At 42.6% G+C, this 26,417-nt stretch overlaps 1 protein-coding gene across 2 annotated transcripts in view; it reads right to left on the reverse strand.

Moving 5' to 3' along the window:
- The window catches only part of FSTL5 (follistatin like 5), a 644,560-nt gene that overhangs the window by 193,180 nt on the left and 424,963 nt on the right, over nucleotides 1-26,417 (reverse strand). For both annotated transcript variants that reach the window (XM_083172689.1, XM_083172698.1), the window contains exon 8: nucleotides 9,117-9,237. In XM_083172689.1, the coding sequence (XP_083028815.1) occupies nucleotides 9,117-9,237 (121 nt within the window). The remainder of the gene's footprint in view (nucleotides 1-9,116; nucleotides 9,238-26,417) is intronic.

Here is a 26,417-nt window from a genome sequence, read left to right on the forward strand (position 1 = left end):
AGGCAGGGGGAGTAGCTCCTCTCAGGCTGATGATCTCGTGCGGTTACAGAGGGGAGAGAAGAGCACATTAACTGCACTTTGACTCATGCTGTCAGTAAGGTTGGGCAGGGGCAGCCAGCGGTGATTACCCCTCCATAAGGGAGAAGGATCCGCACACTAGGAGGAGGGGGTGGGCAATTGTCTGCATATTGCAAAATGTGTAGACAGGGGGGTGGGGGGTGGGTGGGGGGGGACTGATATGTCTGCCTATGGAGGAGGGGGCTGTGCTGGAGGGGGATGAACATGTCTGCCATGTGAGTGGAGGGCTGTGCTGGGGGGGGGGGGGTGAGAATTTATCTGGCATGTCTTACAGCACAGCACAGGGGTCCCAGAGGGGGTAAATAATCTTGGCTCATGGACATTTAATCTGCTCATTTTTTTTCCATTGGTCTTAACCAATTATTTGGAAACCCCCCTTTTAAAATCCTACATTTGGCACTGCTTTGAGTGCCAAGTGAATTTGTCAAACTGCTGTAGGTGTGAACATTGGCAAGCATTTTTATTCGTCATTGCGATTTTTGGTAAAAAAATGTTTGGGCCAAAATCACAAATGCTGTTTCAGGGTTAGAAATGGAATTCTCATGCGATTTTTGGACACGTAAATGTGCGAATTTTGGTAACAGAAATGTGCGAAACCAGCTCCAAACTCATTGAGCCGGTCCTGCTACCAAAAATATGGGGGGCAAAAACCGTAGGGGTCTCCAGTATTTTGGAACCAGCATCGGGCTCCAACCGCCAGCTGTGTCATGCCAGTGCTGGGGGACACTTTTTATACAAGATCCCCCGGCCGTACTATTTACACATACTTCCCTGATCCAGCGCTGTCCTCTCTGCCAATGCTCACTCAGGACTGTCAGCCGCTGAGTGAGCAGGCTGTTCTGCTGCCCTCGGAGTATAGACATATACTCCGAGGGCAGCAGAATAAGAAGTTATTGGATAGCAGTGGTTGTGCTGGAACCTGTAGCACAGCTCCCAGCAGACTTCACATCTACTGTAACTTGAGTCACTACATGAAAGATGTTTGAGTGGGTGGAGAGAAGTTTAGGGAGTGCCAGAGATGGATATGTCACAAGTAGAAAATGGTTAGGTAAACTATGATGGTGGAAGGAGGCACAAGAAAAATAACAAGCCAGCTTCACAGTAAGTGACCCAGTGATAGGGTCCATGATATGTACAGATGGAGCCCCTCTCACTCAGGCTTGGGCAGGCAATCGAATTGCCAGCCGCCACCATCTGCCAGAAAGGGTGCGCTCACAAGATGCTTGCGCGTCCCGTTCCTACCTGTTGGTCCCCGCAGGTCCCCACCACCACCCCACACCCCCTAACCCTGCCTGTCTCCATGAAGCGGAGATGGGCAGGATTTGTAATCCCCCCCCCATTGAGTGACTGGGACGCGCGTGCTTGTGAGATGCTTGTGCGTCCCAGTCAAATGGAGTCCCTCTTAGCCAGCACTCGCCAGTGGGGACATTCTGGGGAGCCCTGGAGCAGAATGAGACGGGCTCCATCTGTATATCGTATATATTATATTTTATAATGTGTCCAGTAAAGCCTTTCTTCATATTACTATTACCTAACATTCATAGTAAACCAATATATTTGGGCAGATTAAAATGATGTAGAGATAAAATTGTCTAAAAAAGATCAATAGAAGAACATAAAACAAAAGGTAATAAAATTCTAAAATGTATTTAAAGATAGATAAAAAAAATCATTGTAAACATAGTTTTCCATTAGCTAAACTCTACAATATGATGCAGCTCTTTTTCAGAAAGATATCCACAGGTTTGACTGATTAAGATTAAAAGAAATCTAATTGGATTACAATATGTTTGTGATTATCTGCAGACTGCGAATGTCCCAGGATCACATTGTACATGCGCCAAGGTGCCTTTGTGAGAATTAACGGCGAGTGACAGAAAAAATGCAGGCATGTTACAGACATTTTTGGGGGGTGTTGCTCAGCACAAATCTCCCATTGCCCCGGGGCTTTAGAGTGTTGGCCAGCCAGAGATGGCCTAAATAATACATAGAAAATGTTATGACCAAATAATGGGATAAAAAACTATATTTAACAAATATGAATTGCAGTCTTGAAGAATCTTCAGGAAAAATGCACTCATAATGTGGGATCACATTGACATGCTACATACTTCTTTGCTATTGAGCAGTGTCTGTACACTTTGCCCTTTTGTTCTGTATTCCACTTTGTTAATTATATTTCGTGTATCAGAAAACATGTGCTGTGTTTAGTACTTGACACTAAAAAGGCTTTTAGCTTGTAAGTATGACCCTTTTCAATCAGTTTTACCCAAATTACATTTTGAGTGCATGAATGATAAACAACTACTGTAACTTCCACAAAATTTTTGGAAAAGATAAGTTTCCAGTATTTGTATGCGCACTTATTGCTTATAGTATTAGCAAAATGCTCCTAGAAAATATATACAAAATGACAAATTATGCTTATGCAGAGTTATGTGGCTCAAAAGTGCATGTGTTATACTAAATATGATATGAGTACAGTGTCCAATCTAGGAGATAAAAATATACATATATGTCCCTAGGATATATATATCCATTCCCTTGACAACAGGCTGCAAACTTAAAAGTTTGGATGAAAATGTGGCAAAAGTCCTCATGGATCTAATTACCAGTAACATACAGAATTACAGTAAATTATTGTTTGTGACAACAGCTAAAATATTTTCATGTACAATAAGGAACTAATATTGCATGTTTTTTTTCATGTTTTTGTGCATATATATATATATGTATTAGTGTGATTTTTTTGGTATTTTATGTTATACTAGTATTGTACAGATGAAGCGCAGCTCATTCAGCTGGGGGCTGGCGATAGTATCACCAGTCTCCAGCCCCCGATATCTGCTGGATATCCTGCCTCCCCACATTTTCCCCCACATTACCCTGCCCGTCTCCCTGAAGCGGAGATGGGCAGGGACGGGACGCTCGTACGTGTGAGACATCGGATGGAGTGCCTCTCCTCCAGCATATGATGATTTCCTACATTGAATGAGCAGCGCTCCATCTGTATATTTGTTTTTTTATATGTCTCTGCTACTTTTGCATGCTTTTATTGTAGTATGGCAAGTTGACAGCTTAACCATTCAGGTGACATCATTAGTGGGCGTTATCATGAGAGGTTTGCTTGATTGCCTTCAGATGTGGGTGAGGGGATATAAGATTTGCTCTCGTATGTATTTTATATGCCCTGAAGACGAAGTAAAACACTTCGAAACATTGGCTTGATATACCTGTATCAACTACTTTATTTGTCCAAGTGCCGCCATCATCAATGAATATTGGAGGTTTCTTGCCAGGGAACTGTAACATACTTTTCAAAGGATGTTTACCACTGATGTTGCCAAGGTGAATGTTGATAAGTACTTTAGCAATCTAACATCCTCACAAAAGGAAGCGATTTCCATCCTAACCCTAATCTTATCATATCATCGGCAGACAAAGGTGGTTCAATTGTAATACAAAATAAAACAGATTATAATTCTGAGATTCTGCGCCAGCTGGCTGATCACTCCACCTATGAACATTGCACTAATAATCCTATTCCCAGGATTAAGCAACATGTGGATGTGTCCATACTGAGGGCATTACAAAGTGGGTGGATCACAGAAGGTTTGGCAAAATATCGCTCTGTTGATTTTCCCATTTACCCCACCATCTACACACTGCCAAAGGTGCACAAGACCCTCATTATTCCCCTGGGGAGACCCATCATCTTGGGGAGAGGGTCCTTGTTGCAACCTTTCGCAGTGTTTGTTGATGGTGTTCTACAGAACCTTATGTCACTTATTCCCAGCTATATCAGGGACACGGGAGATTTTGTCAGGCAATTGTCACTTGTGGGTGAGATTGGACCTGATCCACTGTTGGCAACCTTATATGTTTGCTCTATATATACTATCATCCCCCACGATTTGGGTTGTGAGGCAGTTAGGTCCTTATAGACAGTTGGGGCCCATTGCAATCCCCCTGCAGAGTTTGAGTTGTTGGATTTGATATTATCCAACAACCATTTTATGCACAATGGTAATTATTATATCCAACACACAGGGACCGCGATGGGTTCTAACGTCGCACCTTATTATGCCAACATATTCATGCACAAGTATGAGCAGAGGTACATCTTACCAAAATATGGGCATTTGATTAAATACTTTAAATGGTTCATTGACCACATTTTTCTTTTTTGGATTGGTACCAAGGAGGAGTTTGATGGCATTTTTGAGGACATTAATTTTTTGGGATTTCACCATTTTTATACAAGAAGATAAATTGGGAATTACTCTTTTTCACAAAGAGATGGACAGGAATTCAATTTTGTTCGCTATCAGCAACCACCCTCCCAGACTTAAGAACAGTTTACCAATTTCACAATATATGAGGGTTATATGAGGGTACTGAGGAATAACACAGACCCGGGAAGAGCTGAATCACAGCTTAAGGAAATGTACACCAGATTCCTCGTTCGTGGGTACTCTGCAAAATTATTGAACGACTGCCTAGACAAGGCACGTGATAAAGTCACATCAGAACAACACAAAGACCCTCCGACTAATATTTATGTCACATGAGAGGACCACTACTTGATGAGAGGACCACTACCCTCGCTAAAGCCATCCGTAACCATTGCCAACTTATTGCTTCTGATCTGGTTGTTGGGAAAGCTATGCCGACTAAACCGGTCATGGCATATAGAAGAGGTAGAAATCTAAAACAATTGTTACAGCATAAAACACACACTGGAAGTGAGGATCGCACTTGACTGCACACAAGAAAACCGGGGTGTTATAAATGTGCAGGATGCACTACATGTTACTCCATGATCCCTGGATCCAGCTTTCCGCACCCCATACTGGTCACCCGATTCCGATTCGGTACAAGATACATTGCCTCCTTGACTTTGTCATCTATTTGTTACATTGTCCGTGTGGACTGACATACGTGAGACTCACCACCTGTACATTTAGAGAGTTTGCTTGTGGCTACACATTGCTGGCTTAACCCTTTAAGTGATAAATCTATGTGAGAGATGTGCAAAAATATCTGCTAAAAATGGCAAAATCTATGTGATAGATGTGCAAAATATGAGTGCCAACAGCTCTGTAAGATATATGCAAAATATCCACTAAAAATGCCAGCATCGCTTACATTTGTTATATAAATGCAAATAAAAAATTTGTGTAAAAAAACAGATTATATGTTCTATATAAGGTAAACGTTACAGGTCATTATGATAAATAAAAATGTTTGCTTGGCAAATTTCACACCAATTTCACCAATTTTGCCAAATTTACTGTGTCTGAAAGGGTTAATTACTATTCTTTTCCCTCTATCGGGTTTAATTGATACTGGTGCACCTGAAATTATGGGGCATGGCCTCAAGGTCTGGGGGTAGGACTTATGATTGCATCACTTCTTAAAAAAAAACATTTTTGCCACTGTGGGCATCTTCTCGCTGCTGCTCTGCTAAATAGTGCAGCAAGTTACAGGGGATCTCTCAACTACCCCTCCCCCCATTCACGGGTTCAAGGGACACCTCTGCAATGGCTGGGATGCAGGTCAATCACAAAAAATCGTGACTGATTCTTAAAAATTGTGACAGTTGGGAAGAATGGTTTCAATATCATAGGTTACTATCAAGAGGCCCATTCTGTTGATGATGATCTAGGCATGACACCTACTAGCATAACCATCACTCACAATGTATAAGAATACATGGACCACCAACTTTTATTTCCACATACAACAGACTTAATTGTGTAATATATTGGGATGTGGCGGGGGGACTGTTGGAGGTTTCCTATATATATATATATATATATATATATATATATATATATATATATATATATATATATATATATATATATATATATATGTATATATATATATATAAAGTACAGATGGGGCAGCACATCCAAACACCAGACGATAGTGCTCCTCCGGTGCCAAGCTGGTAGATACCGCGGTATCCAGTGATGCAAAGATAGACAAGCGGCACCCGGGTGCCGCTTGTCTATCTTTATATATATATATATATATATATATATATATATATATATATATATATATATATATATATATAAACCATAAGGCATTATATAGAAATTTCATAAATCAAACATTAATAAACTGCTTTTTGAAAATGTCACTACACGATCAGCAAGTGCCCCTTCCTACAGTATATGGAAGGTCCACACTTATATATTGTTAATTAGACAGGTAAACATTAATACCTTTTTCACACCGCACAAATAAACCATGTCCGACACTGTGCGGTGTGAAAGCACCATCATGAAAAACAAGGCTCCAGCAATTCCAATCCCAGATAAAAGAAGGGTTTTACACAGGTTGGACCCGGGTTGCTGGGCAGTGTAAACTGGTAACCCGGGTCGAGCAATCCAAATTTCGTTTACACTATTCTCCCTCCACCTGCCTGCTCGATCCTATCCCCTCCAATATTATCCGTCATCTCAGTCAGTCGATCTGCTGTCACTTGGCTCACCTCTTTAATCTTTCCCTATCCTCTGGGATCTTCCCCTCCTCCTTCAAACAAGCTCTTGTCTCCCCAATTCTCAAGAAATCAAATCTGGACTCCAACTCTCCGTCCAACTACAGGCCCATCTCCCTCCTCCCTTTTGCCTCCAAGCTCCTAGAATGTCTGGCCTATAATCATCTCCTAAGCCACCTTACTGCTAACTTCATTCTAGACCCCCTCAATCCGGGTTCCGCCCTTTACATTCCACTGAAACTGCCTTGTTCAAAGTCACTAACGATCTACTATCGGCTAAATCCAAAGGCCTCTTCTCTATCCTCATCCTGCTTGATCTGTCGGCTGCCTTTGACAATGTTGACCACCTTCTCATGCTCAACACCCTCCGCTCCTTTGGCATCACTGGCACGGTCTTCTCCTGGCTCACCTCATACCTCTCCGATCACTCCGTCTCTGTCTCCACTCCAAGCTCCTCCTCTCCTTCTACCCCGCAGTCAGTCGGTGTTCCCCAAGGGTCAGTCCTTGGCCCTCTCTTCTCCCTCTACACCACCTCTCTGGGCAACCTCATCAGCTCCAATGGCTTCCATTACCACCTTTATGCTGATGATACCCTAATCTATCTCTCCTCCCCCGACCTATCCCCATCACTCCTGTCCAAGGTCTCCAAATGCCTGCAGCCATCTCAGCCTGGATGACCCTACGCTTACTGAAACTAAACATGGCTAAAACTGAACTTGTAATCTTCCATCCCACGAACATCCCCTCTTCGCCAACTATCTCCATCAGCATTGGTGAAACCGAGATCACCTCCACTGACCAAACGTGCTGCCTCGGTGTCATCATTGTCTCCTCCCTCTCTTTCACCCCCCACATTCGTGCTCTCTCACAGTCTTGCCGCTTTCACCTCCACAACATCTCGCGCATCAGACCACTCCTCTCCACTGACGCGACCAAATTTCTCATTCACTCTCTTGTCATCTCCCGCCTTGACTACTGCAACATACTTCTCTCTGGGCTACCTCTCGTCTGCCTCGCCCCTCTCCAATCCATTCTTAACGCTGCTGCTAGGCTCATCTTCCTCTCCCGACGCTCCACATCCGCCTCCCCCTCTGTCTATCTCTTCACTGGCTCCCCATTCCTTTCCGGGCTCTCTTTAAACTCCTCACCACCACCTACAAGGCTCTCTCCTCCTCCACCGCTCCTTACCTCTCATCACTGATCTCTATCGACACTCCATCCCGTCCTTTTCGTTCTGCTGTTGACCGCCGTCAGACCTCTCACCTAATCACCTCCTCCCACTCCCATGTCCAAGACTTCTCTCGCCCTGCCCCCCTGCACTGGAACAACCTCCTGCCACTCATCAGGCTTTCTGATTCCCTTACCTCCTTCAAGCGCTCCCTCAAAACCCACTTCTTTCGACTGGCCTATCGCTCCTCCTCCTAACCTCTTTTGCTCCTCCTATCCTGCCTACCCTACCCCTCCATCCGTTCCTACTTATCCTATTGTTTTTCGTTCGTCCACCCACCTCCTTTTAGTCTGTTAACTCTTATGAGTAGGGCCCTCCTTCCTCACATACTCACCCTACCTCTTTACCTCACCAGTGCTCCTGCCCTGTTCTTCCCTTCCTCTACTTCATCTTCAGTCTCCTCGCCAATTTCGACACCTACTTCAGAACTGATGCTGATCTTAGTTCGACCAGCTATACCTATACCTATATATAATAGCTATTTATGCTGTATTTTATCAACACACCCTGTACATTACCTTGTAATTTGTTTTTTGTTTGCTATGTACAGCGCTGCGGACACTTTGTGGCACCTTATAAATAAACATACTACTACTACTACTAGGGAGGAGGCAGCATCAGCTCCAAGCACTGCCTCCTCCCCCCCAATGACAAGCCACCCCTCCGCCCTGCCCACGTGTGATGTCAGCAACCCAACTCATTGCTGTAGGGAGCATCATCTCGCAAATGCAGGGTCGCTCCCTTTCACATCGGCATTTGTGATGTTAAAGGGTTATTAATAAGGCAGCTTTTTCAGGGTACTATTCATTGTGAAAGACAGTAATCCTTTTTAATCTGTACATAAAGAAATAAAGCAATGCTTTTTAGTTTAGAAATATTCCTTTTTACAAACACGTGACCTTTGGCAGGAAAATATTGTCATTACTTTTATTTCTATTCCATTCTCTTTACCATTCATACTGCACTTGTATTTTGTCTATATTCTATTGTTAAAATTGGAAATATGTGTACATTCTAAATGCATTGAATGTATTAATGTAATTCTGAAACCATGTACAAGAACAAAAACTTCCTACTATTATCAACAGAAAGCCTTACAGCCTACCCAAGCAAAATAAGTATTTCTAAAATAAATGTATTATGTTAGCTCCAGAATTTGCTGCAATTCAATCTGACATGGTTTCCTGATATAATTATTTATATATTGATGTTTTATTTTATTACAGTTTAGTAACGTCGAATCATAAGTCCTAACCATAGACTGCTTTGTGTTCTTGTAATTACATTCTCTTTGCTTACCATTCACTTGGAGAATATGAGTTTGATAAAGCTTATCATAACCATCAGCGTGACAGCTATAATTCCCCATGTGGGTTGTGGTAGCCTTGGTAATGTATAAGGATCCATCATCTCCAAAATCCTAAAGGAATAATTTTAGAAAAACAAGGTTATTGTAATTATCTTAATATGGTAACATTCATTATGTTCCTCAACGTGGCATGTTAATTTCAATGCAAGACACTCATTGCAATCATGAATGATAAATAAAGTCATCACACAGATCCATTTCAGCAACAGGAGAGCATTAATGCTGTACACATTAAAGTCATTAACATTTTTGTTATACAGTATGTTATATTTACTGGTTATATTCAGCAAAATGCAATGCAGTATGTATGCACTTTTACAATAATGATTTAAGATAATAGAAACTCAAAATATTATTTAAAAAGGCAACAATCCTCAATAAGAAGCTATTATTAAAGAGAATACATTGAAATCAAGTGTAGGTTAAAATATGAAATTACATACCACAAATACAATGACAGGACTACATGTTGGTACTCTCTAATTCGGTCCCTTATAATCTGTGTTGTAGGACTGTTTAGTTTACCTTCTGTACTATTGCTGCTATTCCCTCATTTCCTGATCATGGTGAATACATAGGTGATTCTGGTTTCCTCATGTGCTCAACTATAACACCTTCGGTGAGATTTAATAGGATGAGAGATTCAGAAAGTGAGAGATTTCGGAAGAAATCTCCAGTTTTTTTAAAGCGCCAATCATTTACACTACAAACTCAAACTGCTTTTGCAGTGTAAATGATTGCCGCTTTAAAAAACCTGGAGATTTCTTCCCAAATCTCTCACTTTCTGAATATCTCATCCTATTAAATCTCACCCATTGTTTTTCCAAAATTCTATTTAATGTCAAAATAACTTGACATATTATAGTTTAAAGAAGTGGTTCTCAACCTCAGTCCTCAAGGACCCCCAACAGTGCACGTTTTCCAGGTCTCCACACACACAATCAAAGGTGAAATAATTAGCTCCACCAAAATGTGTCAGTGACCTGCACCTGATGAGTGCACCTGTTCACCTGCCAGGTGACCTTTAAGGACCGAGGTTGAGAACCACTGGTTTAAAGCATTGCCGATTATATACAGATGGAGCGGCCCTTGTCCTTGCCCGGCGCCCACAAGAATGCCCCCTCTGGCCGAGCACCGGCAGACAGGGACTCCATTAAACTGGGACACGCATGTGTCTCACATGCACGCGCACGTCCCAGTCTTTCGGCGGCTGGGCACCAGGACCCTTCCCATCTCTGCTTCAAGGAGACAGGCAGGGTTGGGGGGTGCGGGGAGAAGCCTTTGAACGGGGCGGCGAGGCAGCAGGGATCCAGGGCGAGCTTCATCACCACGGGGCGCGCAAGCTTCTCGTGTGCGCTTACCCCATGGCAGGAGCTGGCGGGGCTGGCAATAATTTCGCTAGCCCCTGCCTGAACAAGGGGCACTGTATATTGATGTGCTTCAAATTGGCAGCATTCAGAATGCTAATATCACAATGTACACAAAGTCTTAGCATGAGATTTTTTAGACATCTACAAAATGGCACCAAATTCCACATGTAACGTACAATTTTCAGGTGAAATTCGCACATATAATAGGTTGGGACTTTTTAGAACAATCAGAAATCACTTGCAAATTCTGGTGATATTTTAGCAATGGGAATGTGCAATTCTTTTAGTAAGGTGTGATTTTTTTTTAGTAAGGGAAGTGTGCGATTTTTTAAAATAAAATGAAAAAAAAAACCAGGGTGTCTGTATTTATTTTAGCATTGGTCCTGCTGTAGAACCCCAAATCCCAGCTGTAGAACCCCAAATGCCCCGCATGCTGGGACCTGTGGTTCTCCAAGTCCCTGCATGCGGTGGAGGCTTGCTGGGACTTATTGTTCCAAAGCAGAATCCAGTGTTATTTTATTTAGTGTTTTATTTTTTACACAAAATTCCAACCCGGCATCCACCGCCAGGGGTGCTGGGGATAGCCCCGGATTCAGCCATGGATTAGGTAAGCCTGGGGTACCCCCTTTATTGGGGGTCCCCACTCCCCCAGGGGTCCCAGCCATAAGGTATTATTTTGGCTAGGGGATCTTCTAAAAAAAAAAAAATCTCTCCCGGCTGTGGGATCACCATGTTGGCTGTTGGAGCCTGGTGCTGGTTCCAAAATGTGGGGGGACCCCTACTTTTTTGTCCCCCCATATTTTTGGAACCAGGACTGGTCCAAGAGCCGTTGGAGGTTTTTGAAATACAGGGGGACCCCAACAATTTCCCCCCTATATTTTCTCAAACCAGGACCGGCTCAAATAGCCCGGGAATGGTTATGCTCAGGGGTGAACGCTGCACCTTTTTTAAAATTTTTATTATTATTATTTTGAAACAGTTTTACATACAGAACCATGCACAAATCTCAATGATCTGTGCATGGTTCTGGCAAGCTTGCCTGTAAGTGTATTTTTATGTAATTTTTTGTAAAATGTTTATCATATTACATTTGATATTTTGATGTGGTCAATGAGAAAACATCTGGACGTGATTTTAATGTGCAATTTTTTGGGTCTGGGCAAAATTACATGTGCGATTTTTGACCGTTTTTAATCAAACAAATTACATATTCATAAAATTTGTACCCTATTACCCTAACATGAGACTACATACCATTATTGATATATGTATTGCACAATATGTATAAACAATGTTAATAAACGCATTGTACAAAAATAAAATATTTCTGGTTTATCTGAGATCTTATGTGCCACTTGGATTTTTCCAGTTGCTTCACAAATTAATCATAATCCTTAGATGACTTTAAAAGAAAGAAATTCACACATACTGTACAGTGCAATACTCTTTTAAAGCATTTATACAAACTCGCAATAAAACAATAACTTGCAATTCATCTTATCTGGTGCATATATCCTGAATACTGGAAAAAGATATTAGTTTGTTTCCCTCATTTTGCCAATCAAGGAAAACACTGAAATTGCATTATCAAGAGTCCACCCTTAATCTTACAGCAATCGCTGATGCATTTCAGGCCTTACTCTGGTCGGTCCACAGGGACCAGAATATTTGTAGGGGCTCTGATTGTGGGCATATGCACAGGGTAATTTCTGCGCATGTGGTGCGTGCGGCCACGCCAGGCGCACGCACCCAAGGGGGGTTGCCAGTGAACATTATTGGATGTCAGATGCCTGCCCACTTTCTCCCAAACATTCACGCGTATGTGACTTGAGAGTTACTTTTATATACGTGCATCTTCGCCATCATTCCATGGTCATTCCATGGTCGCTGACTATCGAATGATGTGGGTGGATCCCACTAGGGATGAGAATCACCCTTTGCGAATGGGTGATGGCCAGGCCACCATTCGCAAGGCAGTGTTTGGTGGACTTGCATGGCTGTGAATTGCAGCCTTGTGAATCAACATATAATAAACCCCTTCATCCATTAAGGAACGTTTCAAAAACATATTTAGATTGGCTGCTATGAGCAATTTCTCTACTTTATCTCTCTACCAAGTTAAAGTCAAAACTGACTTTCATTTCCGCCGCTAATCGCAGAATACGGGTTGAGCGCTGACATCATGCAACATCAGCTGTCCACTCTGAGAAGGCAACGCCACACCTGCATTCCCAAGGGAATGCCCATCATTTTTATGGGGAAACCCATAAAACCCTGGGCGTTCTCCTGCTCCAGCCCACTGTCCACCCCCGCCTGCCGAATATGAAACTTGGCAAAGCCATTCGCTCCCGGGGTTTGCACATACGCATAAAAGCACATGTGGAAACCCCAAACATGGGGGAATTCGGCCTACTACAAGTGGGTCTGAAATGAACCCTATATGTACAAAATAATTATCTGGAACATGTACTGTACATTTACTGCACAGGAGCATCATTTCACCAAACATTAAATACAGAGCATCCAAGTATACAAGTCGTAACTTCTTAGCACTTGTGCTCTTAGAAGAAATTGAGGCGGTCAAGTTGCCCAATTTTGTATTTTTTTCTAGATTTTATTTCTGTGGTGTTTTCAATGACTATTGGAATTAATGATAAAAGCTCCTTATACTTCATGTGTAAAATGTCATATTTCTCATCTCATTGGTTTTAAGGCAAAATTACCTGTATTGGTGTTTCCACAACAATTTACCAAATATCTGGTTAGTTTATAAGCTGTATACTAAAATGATGCTTTCAATAATTTTCTAATTTAGCCTTTTATGTTCGGTGGAATAAAATATCAATATGTATCAAGATTGCTCTTGAATGTAATTTGGAAATGCCCAATTCCGCTAATAGATATTGATTTACATAGTGATTACTGCAAATTGCTATTTAATACATTCCTGCCATAAACCTTTATTCTTTTTACGTTATTCATTCAGTGTTTTGAAGCCCATGTTGCAGTATATGCAGCTTATCAGTGTATGATGCTCTACATATATTAAAATATATCTTCTAAACTTTTTTATTTATATGTAATGCAAATAAAGGATAAGACCACATTTTCTATGTATATGCAATTTCTTTGCTCATATATTATCTTACAGCATTCTTCAATCACAAGATTACGAGGATGAGAGCTGAAAATAGATTTTGAACGTGTTGTGTTTTTTCTTCACCGATGTAAAGGTCATATCATTTTCTCTCAGCACCAGTTTAAAATGGCAAAGTCAACATAATGACCATGTGTCTGCATTAACATGATCACCTAATAAATGTCAACATTGTGAATGTAAGCATAATATAAACAACTTTACGGTTCTAAAGATAGACCAGTATACCTTCATTTTCTAAAACAGACCAGGTAGGATTAAAGATTTTAGACCAGGGCTGGGCAACACCGGGCCTCCAGATGTTGATGAACTACAAATCCCAGCATGCCTTGCATCAGTTTCAGCAAGGCCACATAGCAAAACTAATGCAAAGCATCCTGGGATGTGTAGTTCATTAACATCTGGAGGGCCGGTGTTGCCCAGCCCTGATTTAGACGATATGACAAAAGACATTTAAACTGTATGTTCATTATTAGAACACAAACAGAACAGTAAGGTACCTCTATACTTATAATGAAAACATCCAGACACAACTGGAATTTGCAAAACAGTTTAACAGTAGGGGGGAGATGTACTAAGCCTTGAAAAGTGATAAAATGGATATAAATCTCCAACCAATCAGCTCCTAACCAGGGCTTAAAGTGGCCATGCAGAGGTGGCGGAACTCATTCTCTAATTACCCCCCTCCCCTACCCCCATTAGGCAGAGACAGGAACAATGATACGGTTTTTGGCATCCCCCTAAAAACTAAAATGCTTTTCTGTGAGAATCACTGTGCAGGGCCAATGTGGAGGTTCAAATGTTCCACCTCACCATGAGAGGTGGTGGAACTCAGTTCCACCCCATTCCCCCTCACTTTAACCCCTGCTCCTAACTATCAATTTTCAAACACAGGCTGTGACATGACAATTAGGAGCTGTTTCGCTAGTAATTTTTCACTCTATATTGTATGACTTGTATCACTTTTCAAGCTTAGTATATCTATAATATATTTTGAACTCTGCTAAAGAAGTGAGACAATATCCAGGCTCCGATTTATAAAGTTTGTTTCCCCTTTATTTGTGATTATTATATACCATATACTAGAATATTGTTGATCTAGTATAGTTGTGGAGTAAACAGTTTTATTAAATAAATGTATAGATTTTGTGAGATATTTACTTAAGCATGAACTCTGTAATGCAATGCAAAGGGTTAAAAGTCTAGTCACAGCCATTATACATCAGCAATGGTTGGTACCGACTATAACCTGGAGAATTTGGGTTGGCAAAATAGGGGGTGAAATTTAATAGGATGAGATATTCAGAAATTGAGAGATTTGGTAAGAAATCTCCAGGTTTTTTTAAAGCAGCAATCATTTACACTTCAAAATTAAACTGGTTTTGCAGTGTAAATGATTGCTTCTTTAAAAAAAAAACATTCTTACCAAATCTCTCACTTTTTGAATCTCTCATCCTATTAAATTTCCCCCAGGGTGTCATATTCTGTTCTGCTTGAAAGTCTACACAAAAAAATTGGACTATTACCATAACAAGGAAGGGCTGAGTAGGAAGGAGTAGTTAACTTGCCCCTAAATTACATACTGTAGCATAACTCTTGGTAAACAAAAAAAAAAACATTTTGGAAATCACATGCTTGTTGTAAAATAAAATAGTGCAAGAAAAAAAAATGGATTCAGACAGTATAAGAAAAGTCTCTCCCATCACCAATGTCTACAAAATGCTTACAGATAGAATATAAATGCATGCTATAAAGAACTTTGTTTTGCTTAAAGTTGAAGATACATTATGCTTCCGAAATTTTCCATATTTGAGATATATGTTACTTATTTAAAACCGGGACATAATAGGATATATCTTACATAGCATCAGAAACTAGGGAGAACTAGGATGATTTGTTTTCGCTGTCAATGAGGTAGAACCTAGCATACAATATATGAACAATGCTATTAATCCACCCATGTTACGTTTTGTAAGCAAGGTTAAAAGGAAATTGTGTGACATCCAGTAAAACTTATATGACACTCTCCCTGGCTTTAGGAAATAGCTATTTCCTAAGGAAAGTTACAGAAATCATTGATATGGAAAGTCACATGAAAGTTGACTGTGAAACAAGTCACACATCTTGAAAAACAATGGAGTACACATGTTTAGGGTGAGCCATGCAATGTGATCCCCCTGACAGAAGATATATTGTACATTGCAATTGCAAAATGTCATCAACAAATCTGGTGACAGCAAAAGCTGGAAGAAATAAAAACAATTTAGATAAAAGATGCTGAATTAAACTATTTTAGCACAAATCCTACTCTTTAATACAGTAAGATAAGAAAGCCACAAAACTACTGTAGTCCTAAAGATATACACAACAGTATACCCACTAGCACAGTGGTCATGGAACAGGGGTAAATTAACCCAAATGGGGTAAAAATTAAATTCCTGGGGGTAATGGACGGTCACATGAACGAGACACAGCCGGGCATGCATATGAATCTATAAGCATGCTGGGCAGTGTCTCGGCATCTCAGTCTGTACTGCCAATGCGGTGCTGAGTTTCTTTGCCTGGTTATAGGCTCCTGTCACGGTATAATCATCTCTAGTCTAGGGAAAAATTTAGCACAGACTGTCGCTATATCATCTTGAAATACTGACACTAATAGTTGCCTTGAATTCACATTATCAATGGCTATTGATAATGTGACCACATACAGCCTGGCAGCCATTGATGATGATTATGATAACTAGCATGTATGGCTGTGTGTGGTACAGTGTGTATTACAATTATACGATTCTTCCTTTCAAATCAAGGGGGTAATGTCGGCGTATCTAAATATATTTTGGGATAAAAGGTAAAAAAGTTCCTTGACCTCTACACTAGCATATCTATAATAGGTGTACATGGGCCCCTGGGTCCAGACTGGCATACACACCACACACCCTGCACCCATTTAATAATACTTATCTTTTTGTCATTATGCAGAAGCAAAAACCACAGGGAAAATGGCCACCATGGCCATTTCCAGTGATTCCTACATGCACAATAAAGGTTCCCTCAGATTTACTAATATAAAAACTTATATGATTCTACAGAACCAACATATTTAATGAATATGAAGATCAACCAACATTGCTTGACACTGAAAACTGACAATAAATACTGGTTTTTTTTTTTTCAGATACATAGACGACAGCAATAAATGTCAAACCAACCTTTAGTAAATTTACCACTATTTTTGCAAAGCTGGGAGCCAAACAGATGGCCTGACTGTACGGTATAAGGATATTTGCTGTTCAAAGTGAAGTTAACTGGTTTAGGGCCAGATGTACTAAGCTTCAAAAGTGATTCAATGGAGAGTGATAAACAACCAGCCAATAAGCTCCGGCCTGACATTTTTCAAACACAGCTTGTAACATACTGTAGCAGGTAGGAGCTGATTGGCTGGCTGACTATCGCTCTCCATTTTATCACTTTTGAAGCTTAGTGCATTTGGCCCCTGGTCTTCTCATCTTAACTGATAAAGCAAGTAATAGCACCAATCAAACTATGAATTCGGCTATTTAGAAGAAATGATTACATCAAATATTTTACAGATACCTTCTGCATGCATTTGTGATTCACTGCTGCATTCACTGAAGCAACTCCATTAGCCTGCTGAGTGACCCTAGAGGCAGGGGCAGATTGGCAACACAATCTGGCCCGGGAAGAATCCCCATGCAGCCCGGGGAGCTGGCCATAATGACCGGCCAAGGGGTGGGTGGGAGCTAGCGCTATGGCCGGCTGAGTGGGGGGTTGGTGTGCTAATGCTGATGACTGGCCAGGAGGGGGTCAGGTGCTAATGATCGACCGGGGGAGCGAGGTGTGACTGGCCGGGGGGGCTAGCGCTAATGAATGGCTTGGGGGGAGGGTGCTATCACTAATGAAAGGGGCCGCCACTTACCACGCTGCTTGCGGCCGCACACGCTCAAGGCCACTCAGTCCCGGCTGACATCACCCGAAAGCTGCCATAGTAACACTGTGATACCAGGTGACATCACCGGAAAGTGACCGGCGGCCATATTGAATGTGGGCAGCCAGTAGTTGGTGGCTGCGGCTGTGGGCACTAAGCGTTGTGGTAGCGCAGTCCGAGGCCCGGGGCCCAGCCAGGGAAAAAGCAGCGGCCCAGACAGAGAAAGAGCGGCCGAATCAGTACCAGCCCACCGGGAAATTACCCGCTTTCCCGGCGGGCCAATCCGCCCCTGCCTAAAGGCCAGAGATTGGGAGTAGGGATCCCCCCAATAATGGGACCCCCCAGGCTTAACCCTTCTAGGGCTGAAGCTCGGGCTGTCCCCGGCACCCCTGGGCAGTGGACACCGGGCAGATTATTTTGTGGTTAAAAATAGAAATTAAATTTAACATTGGGTTGTGCTGTGAAACAGCAAGTCCCAGCAAACCTCTCCCGCATGAAGGGACTTGGGGAACCACAAGTCCCAGCATGTGGGGCATTAAAATGCCCACTGTGACCTCTAGTCTCACTGCATAATCAATGTTACAATACATACACACTGACACCTTGAAAAGTATAACTTTTTTAACATACATGCACACAAGCAAACATACATCAGGGTTGCCTACCCTCCCGAACCCCCCCCCAGAAAGGTGGGCGATCCTCCCGGAATCCTGGGCACCCCCACTTAGCCCCCTGATTGCCGCTACCTCCATCCTGCCCTTAGTGTTTAAATAACCCTATCTGCCGATCTCCGCTGGGGGGGGGGCGCTAACATGTCACAAACGTGTCATTATAGCCCCGCCCCTCCACGGAGATAGGCAAAACGGGTTATTTCCCATCCTGGGGGCAGGGCTTAATGATGCCACACGCAAGCCCTGCCCCCCGAGGTCATGCTGAAAGTCTCCACTCCGGGCTTCTCCTGGAGAGGCGACTTCAAAAGTCGGCAACCCTGACATACATACATACATACTTTCCTCCCCACATGCTCCCCACAGATCTGTCCTTTTTTCCAGTAGGGCTCAAGGGGGTTCAAATAAAACATAAAAATCTGAACCCCGAACTGGAAAAGTCACTTGTAATGTGTTTGTAATTATGCTGTGTACAGGAAGTATGATTGTAGCTGTGAGAAGTCAGGGGAAATATAGAGGCTATATTTATTTAATAGCTATATCTAAAGTTCAGAAGCTCCCATGTAACTAATAACATTCTACACAAAATGTAGAGGTATTTTTTCATTACTGTACTAGAAGCTGGAGGGCTTTATTCCTAAATTAAGATAGAAGTGTATCCAAAAGAAATAAGAGATTCTTTTGAGTTGTATACTGTATATGCATGCAAGGAACAGATACATAAAGGTTAGTCAATGAATGCAAATGTAAAAATAGAGATTAATGTTTGTGGCAATTGTTATATCTATAGACCGTAAGCTTGCGAGCAGGGCCCTCCTACCTTTTTAACTGTCTGTAAATCCTCAGTTTGTTGTACAGTATCACTGTTTTCAATTGTAAAGCAAAATGGAATATGCTGTCTTACTGTATATAAGAATCTGTGGTACTTATATGTTAGTTGGGCACCCACTAAGCTATTTGCTTAGTTTTCCGCGTCCCATCACAGGGCTCACTACGCTTTGGTCTCGGTGGCTCGCTGCGCTCCATGCTGACATGGATAGTGGGGGTATGAGTGTACTAACTATAGTGGGCGCCCAACTAACATATAAGTACCAAATCTGTTAATAAATACATAAATTACTTGCTGTTCCTAACAAAAGAAAGCAGGAAAGCTATAGTAAAAAAAAAAAAAAAAAAAAAACATTTTTAAATTGTGTTGCTACTGTTAAGAGTAAGAAGTCTTAAGGAAAAGGTTACACAAGGTTAGGGTTGTTGCTAGGGTGTTCTGTGGCCTAACAAATAAATCAAGATCTACTTCTAATTAATACCCCTTTCACACTGCAGCTCTTAACCGGTATATTGCTGATTTTTTTGCCTTTTAAAATGGTTAGAGCTGCAGTGTGAAAGCGCCAGTCTGCATTTACTGGTTACAAATAACCGGTATTTGCAAACGGGTAAAAAGCATGTCCTACACTGTTCAGAGCCGTTTTTTATGCAGTGTGAACGGCTCTGACCGGTATATAGGACTCAGGCAGTATCTATGAGAGCGCAGTGCATATGTAATGAGCCACTCATTACATATGTACATATGTAATGAGTGCAGTGCATATGTAATGAGCCACTCATTACATATGCACTACGCTGTCTTATAGCTACTGTCTGTCCTGCTTTCACACTGCAAACCTGCTTCAGACCTGGTATTTATGTGCAGTGTGAAAGGGGTTTAAACAGTAATATACCGTTTTAAATACCGTTTCAAAATACCGGGTCTCAAACGTTTAGGCAATGGGAAAGCAGCATTATTTACCACCTAGAAGATAATAAATATAATCTGATTGGTTGTCCATAGCAACATCTGATCTTCAACAGAACTCCCATCTTATTAAATAAATCCCATAATGTCCACAGTGGTAGTGCACCTTACACATAATGCCCACAGTATTAGTGCCATTTATACATATAATGCCCATTGTAGTAGTGTATATTACACGATTACACTGGTTCATTAGACCATGTGCAGCTACAACCATTCCGTCTCTGTAGTGAGCTGGCTAGTGCATCTGAGCTTCCATGATGATCATCACTGAGTGGTGCCCCACCCCTCGCCATCAGCATTGACCAGGTGAGCCTACCTCTTGATGCCCAGAAAGTAGCTTCCAATCCCAAATCCAACCCCCTGGTGCTATTGGCACCCACAAACTATCCCTCCTCCTGTTGCAGAATTAACTTTTCTCTGAATTGTTAATTGAGTATAGTGGAAACAATACTGGTGTCTGGTAGATATGTGCGTGCCATAGGCATGTGCATTTCAGTACAGGGGTGAAGTTTCAATACAAGGGCATGACCTCACATTATATGTTGTCCCCTTGAGCAACACCCAATAATTTTGTCATGCATGGGGTACATAAGACAGCAGCCTGGGGAAGCTGCGCTTTGGCTAGATTACTTGCAGTTACAGACAGCCTGACACTCTAGTAAAGCGGTACACAACCTTCTCTTAAGGGGCATACATAGAGAGATATAGAGCTCTGTTGGAGAAACAGTGGTAATTATTGGATTGTGATGTTTACCACACAAGTACTGCACAACATACAGGTGCACGTTCATTGCTTGGAGCCTGGAGGCATTAATCTCCTTTGCCACCATTCTCTTAAAAAAATGCCAGAAATCCACCAATGCCTTTCTCTCTCATCTCCCCCTCTTTTCCTACCATCCCTAACCTCCTGTACCCACCTCATCTCTCTCTCTCTCACACCCCATAATACCACATTATGTCAGGACAGAAGCACACACCACATCTTTGAGCAAGTACGGCAGCCATAGGAAGGAATGTTGAAAATCCTCTCATGCAGGTGTGCTGATTTCCTGAAGCCCATCTGGGCCATTAGCGAGGACGTCACTTACCCCTATATAGGTGGTGCAGCTGGCTTTGCAGCAGTGGTGTTGCTTCTCAGATAGGGGCATGGCCTGTTTTCCTCACTTTGAGGACTGGGAGATGCGAGCTTCCCCCTAGACCAGTATTTTTCAACCACTGTGCCGTGGCACACTAGTGTGCCTTGAGCTGGTCTCAAGTGTGCCCCCAGATCTAGAGATGCCCAAACCAGTTTAAAGCCAACACCAGTTCAACTGTTATTTACTGGTCTCTTATTTTCATGTAAATGTGATAATTTTTTTCATGTAAATGTGATCGTTTTTTATATGGAGCCAATATATATATTTTTTCTGTGGGGGCCAATGTGTTTTGCGCTGTGAGGATCTCATGGTGTGCCTTGGCAATTTTAAAATCTTGTTTAGTGTGCCTCAAGGTAAGAAGGTTGAAAATCATTGCCCTAGACTAATGTGACTGCAGTCCTGGCTTATACACAGTGACAGGACCCTGGCGCTGCACACAAGGAGCCTGATTCAGATCTGTTAGCAAGGCTGCTTTTTGCAGATAAATAAAACCATGTGCACTGCAGGTGAGGCAAATATAATGTGCAGAGAGGGTTAGATTTTGGGGAGTTATTTTGTTTCTGTGCAGGGTAAATACTGGCTGCTTTATTTTTACACCGCACTTTAGATTTGAGATTTAACACACCCAACCCAAATCTAACTCTCTCTGCACATGTTACATCTACCTCACCTGCATGGTGCAGCATGGTATACAGTACAGTATGTGCCTATGCACATCCTTGCTGGCGGGTCGCCAGAACGTACGCGCTGGCGACCCGCCAGCAGCCTCGCCAGCGAGGAGACTGAGACGCGCGTGCGTCTCACGCGCACGCGCGTCTCAGTCTCCGTCGCTAGCGTGGCGGAAACCCTGTCCGTCTCCGCCTCAGGGAGACGGACGGGGTTAGGGGGGGTTAGGGGGGATGCGGGCAGGCGGCGGGGACCCCGGGTTACCGCCGGCAAGCCGGCAGGGACCCGGGGAAACGTTTGGAAGCGCCGTCGGAAGGGGGCGCGCGCGCCTCTCGTGCGCGCGCGTCCCCTTCTCACGATCGCCATGGCGCTGGCGGGGGATGGCGGCTGGCGACGCCAGCGCCATCCCCTGCAAAGATGGGAACAGACCCATCTGTATGTTTATATATTTTTTGCAGTTGTAGGGAGCTGTCAGCAAGGGGTGTGCTCTTACTGCCTTCCTTATTTCTCATGAGCTAGCCATACTAATTCAATACTGATTGGAATGGGGGCCAATTCGTCAATGTTCCGATGGTGGGGGGTCTGCACATGCGCACACGCATATTTGCGCGTGTACAGACCCTGGGAGCATACAGCTTTGTCGAGTTTCAAACTCGCCGAGCCATTGGCTCCAGATGGGACTGGAAGGGGTGGACATTGGGTCAGACCAGGAATACGCCCAGCATTTTATGAAAACGCTGGTGTCCCCATGAAAATGCTGGGAGCGCGGGTAGCTGACGTCACATGGTAACAGTGCCCACCTCCTCTTCGGCGTACACTGAAGGAAATAAAAGTCAATTTAGACTGACTTTTATTTCCTAAGGGGAGTGAAATAATTTGATGGTTGGCGACCATCTAATGACTTCTCTCCCCTTCGGCTGCATGTGAGGGGATCTTTTCACTTACATCGCACCGCAGGTGGCAAATCAGGGCACACTAAGCAGTGAACGACTGCTGCTTAGCGAGCCTTGCTGACACAGGCCCATAATGGCTACTGCTCGGTAGTAAAATACAATGGGCGGGATGTACTAAATAAAAAAGTTTGGGGATTTTTACTGCAATTCGAATGCACTAATCCCCCTTCCGGAGGGGCTCCGCTGCAGGATCTAACCCCATACAAGCCTGCTGTGGGGCCTAACCTTATAGAAGCCTATGGGCTTCTCTTCGCAGCGCTGCCAGCATGCCCTGCAGCCACCAGCTACTCTTCGCACGCACAGATGGACTTACCCGTTAGAAACGAGGAAGTCCAGGTGGCTGCGGGGATCTTATCAGGAGAGCTGCCCTTTGAGTTGCTCACTGCACACGTTAGTACAAATGCGGTGAGCAACGGCGCAATGGGCGGTGGGATGTACCACCGCTGCTTGGTAAATCTCACCCAATGGGCGTGTTATAGGCATGTTGCTGATAGTTGTTGAATACAGAGACACAGTTCAGGCCATATTTAGAGGGGTATCATCACTTGCCATAGGGCAGATGCTTGGTTCAATGTTGCATCTGACTGTAATTCACAATGAGCTATTTCAGCACATATGCGGCCTGATTCAGTTGTGTACGCCAATACAATCGCATCTGCAATCCTGTATGCAGCTAATGTGCATAACTATGCTAATGCCACCATGTGCAAATGTATAAGAAGCTCACTGGCATCTTTGCTAATGTCAGCATCTGCAATGCATGTCTATTATTATTATTATTATATTTATTTATAAAGCGCCACCAGTGGAACGCAGCGCCGTACATATAGAACACATTAGAACAGTACAGGGTAAACAGAACTAGACATAACCGTGACAGAAGATCAAAAACAGAGCACAATTAACAGAACATTTTTTAAAATCACTATATCAGTATGTGTGATCTTATTTACCATTACGACATATGACATATAGCATATATATAAAATACCATTATGACATAATGTATGACATATATTCTGAAATCCCCTATATACTGTAGGAAGAAGATGGGTTCCACTTGGCTAGAAATAATCCAATAAGGTAAAAGCTTAAACTTCCTTTCAAAGAGCTCACACATTGCAAACTGTTTCTGAATGTACTTTCTCCTTTGCAAAAGCACACGCTTTGAAGTAACTGGAGTCAAAGTGGAGCTTCCCAGAGGCAAAATACAGTATGTTCATTTCTAAACCCATTGCACAGCATGGACCTCACCAATACAGATACACCTGTATGTATGGCTGGATAACAATAACAACTTCACAGGCAAATTGAAAAATATTACATTTGCACAGGAAGTCTCACATTGTCTTTGCAGTTTCAACCAAAGGACAAATTTAGCCAACTGGGTCATAATTTAACCAGTTCTTCTTGACCCTGTTTGATATTGTACTGCTATGAGTAAAAAGCTGCCTCAGTAGTTCTGTGCGACAACTGCATACTCTCCCGTAGTTGAAAGTCCAGTAAATATTAAATAAACAAATTTCTGATCTCAAATCATTTTTTTAAAGTGTTTCACATCCCTCCTTTTCCTACTGTGTGCTGTACAGAGGGGATCCATTCTGCACTCCAGCATTCGGGATGCCGGCGTTCGGAATAACGATGCTAGAATCACTACACCGACATCAGAACTTCTAAACTTATTTACAATGGGACTGGGTAAGGATAGTCTGTAGGTTGGGTTGATTTAGGCAGCATAGGGGAGGCTATGGTTAAGCTATAGAGGGTATGGTTAGGGTTAGGCACTAAGGGGGAAATTTACTAAGATCGAATGGTTACAAATGCAGTAATTTGTACCCATTTGATCTGAATTATGACCGGGTCCCGGTGACTCGGTGACTGTCTGATTTACAATCATCCAAATGCGGTTTACATAAGGCCGGGTCAGCCGTATTTAGCGGTTACGAATGTGTACACCATCACTAGAGCATGGCTATATGTGGCCATATTGTTCTATCTGATCGGCAGATTTACCATAATTCGTACTGGTGAATTTGAATATGAATTCACCAGTAAATATGTATGTCAAATAGATCATGTTTTTGGTTCGTATTTGGCAGAAGCATGCATGGATCAGTCAGATCCGTGCAGGCTTCTAAGTGTAAAAAAAATAGAAAAAATAAACAATTTTAGTAAAAACGGGTCCCCACTGAATTTCTCTAACCAGCACCAGAATCATGGGTCGGTTCTGGTTCCCAAAATATGGGGGACAAAATTAATAGCGGTCCCCCATATTTTGACAGCCAGCACCGGGCCCAACCAGCACCGCCACCCACTCCGATGCTCATTACATGTTACGCCATACACCGTGATGCCCATTACACATTATGCTATACATCAGGATGTCCATCACTCATTATGCCAGGACTCATCAAATTTTTCTTAAACAAGGGCACTATGGACAGTGCGCGCCGACGGCACGCACCAAAAAATTTACACCATAATGCCTATTACATGTCACACAACCATTACATATTATACCACTGGACTGAAAGACAGCAAGTGTAAAAAATAGAATAAAAAATTATTAGGTTAAGCTGTGGAACTACAAGTCCCAGAAAACCTCCCCCACATGCAGGGACTTGGAGAACCACAAGTCTCAGCACGCAGGGCATTAAAAGGCCCACTTGTACTTGTAGTTCTACAACTTAACCAAAACAGAGACACCTTAGAACAATAAAACTTTAATTTATACTACATTCCCTCATACATACTAACCTATAGGTTCCAACGTAGGCCAGCCCTATTCTTCAGTAGAATCCATAGGGTACCTGCGGAAATAAAGTATACTCACCATCCAATCCTATGTAGATTGCTTCCTTTTCATTCCAAAGTAGGCATCCATGGGTTAAAAAAACAAACCGACATCCCGACAACATCATGAAGTGTGTTTACCCTTGGGGCTGATGCCATGATGGAGGTAGTTGCTTCTTGCTAGCTGATTGGCTTCAAAGACTATAGAAGATCTGGAACATCATGTTTTTAACAATGTGCAAACCTTATAAAGTTGTATTTTACAAATCTTGTCATTCCAAATGCTGGGTATTCCCATGGGTGCGCAAGTGGGTTTCATCCCAGTGGCCGCAAACATAATTCAGTCTCAACTGACTTAAATATGCGAAGGCAGGGAATTTATTTGATGCAAGGGGATTTGTCTTCCTAACACATCCCCTTGCATGGTTGCGAGGGGATACAGTGGCAGGGGGCAGATATTCGGCAGGGCGGCATCACAGAGACTCGGTAAGCTGCGAGCTTTGCAGCTTACGAAGTCAATCAGAATGACCCCTTAAATCTGATACTCATGGCATGAGAGACAAAACTTGTAGCGGTACCTCCACTATGCACTTATGCACTAGAACTTTTTTCGGCACTAATAATGTAAGCCACTTTACTTTTTTATTTATTTATGTGATTGTTTAATATATTTCGGAGTTTAATACTCTTTTATCTCTGCACATTGTTACACTTCATTGGAAAACCAGTCTGAGAGGGAGACACCAA

This window comes from Crinia signifera, chromosome 1 (assembly GCF_055691185.1).
Source record: "Crinia signifera chromosome 1, ASM5569118v1, whole genome shotgun sequence".
Lineage (NCBI taxonomy): Eukaryota > Metazoa > Chordata > Amphibia > Anura > Myobatrachidae > Crinia > Crinia signifera.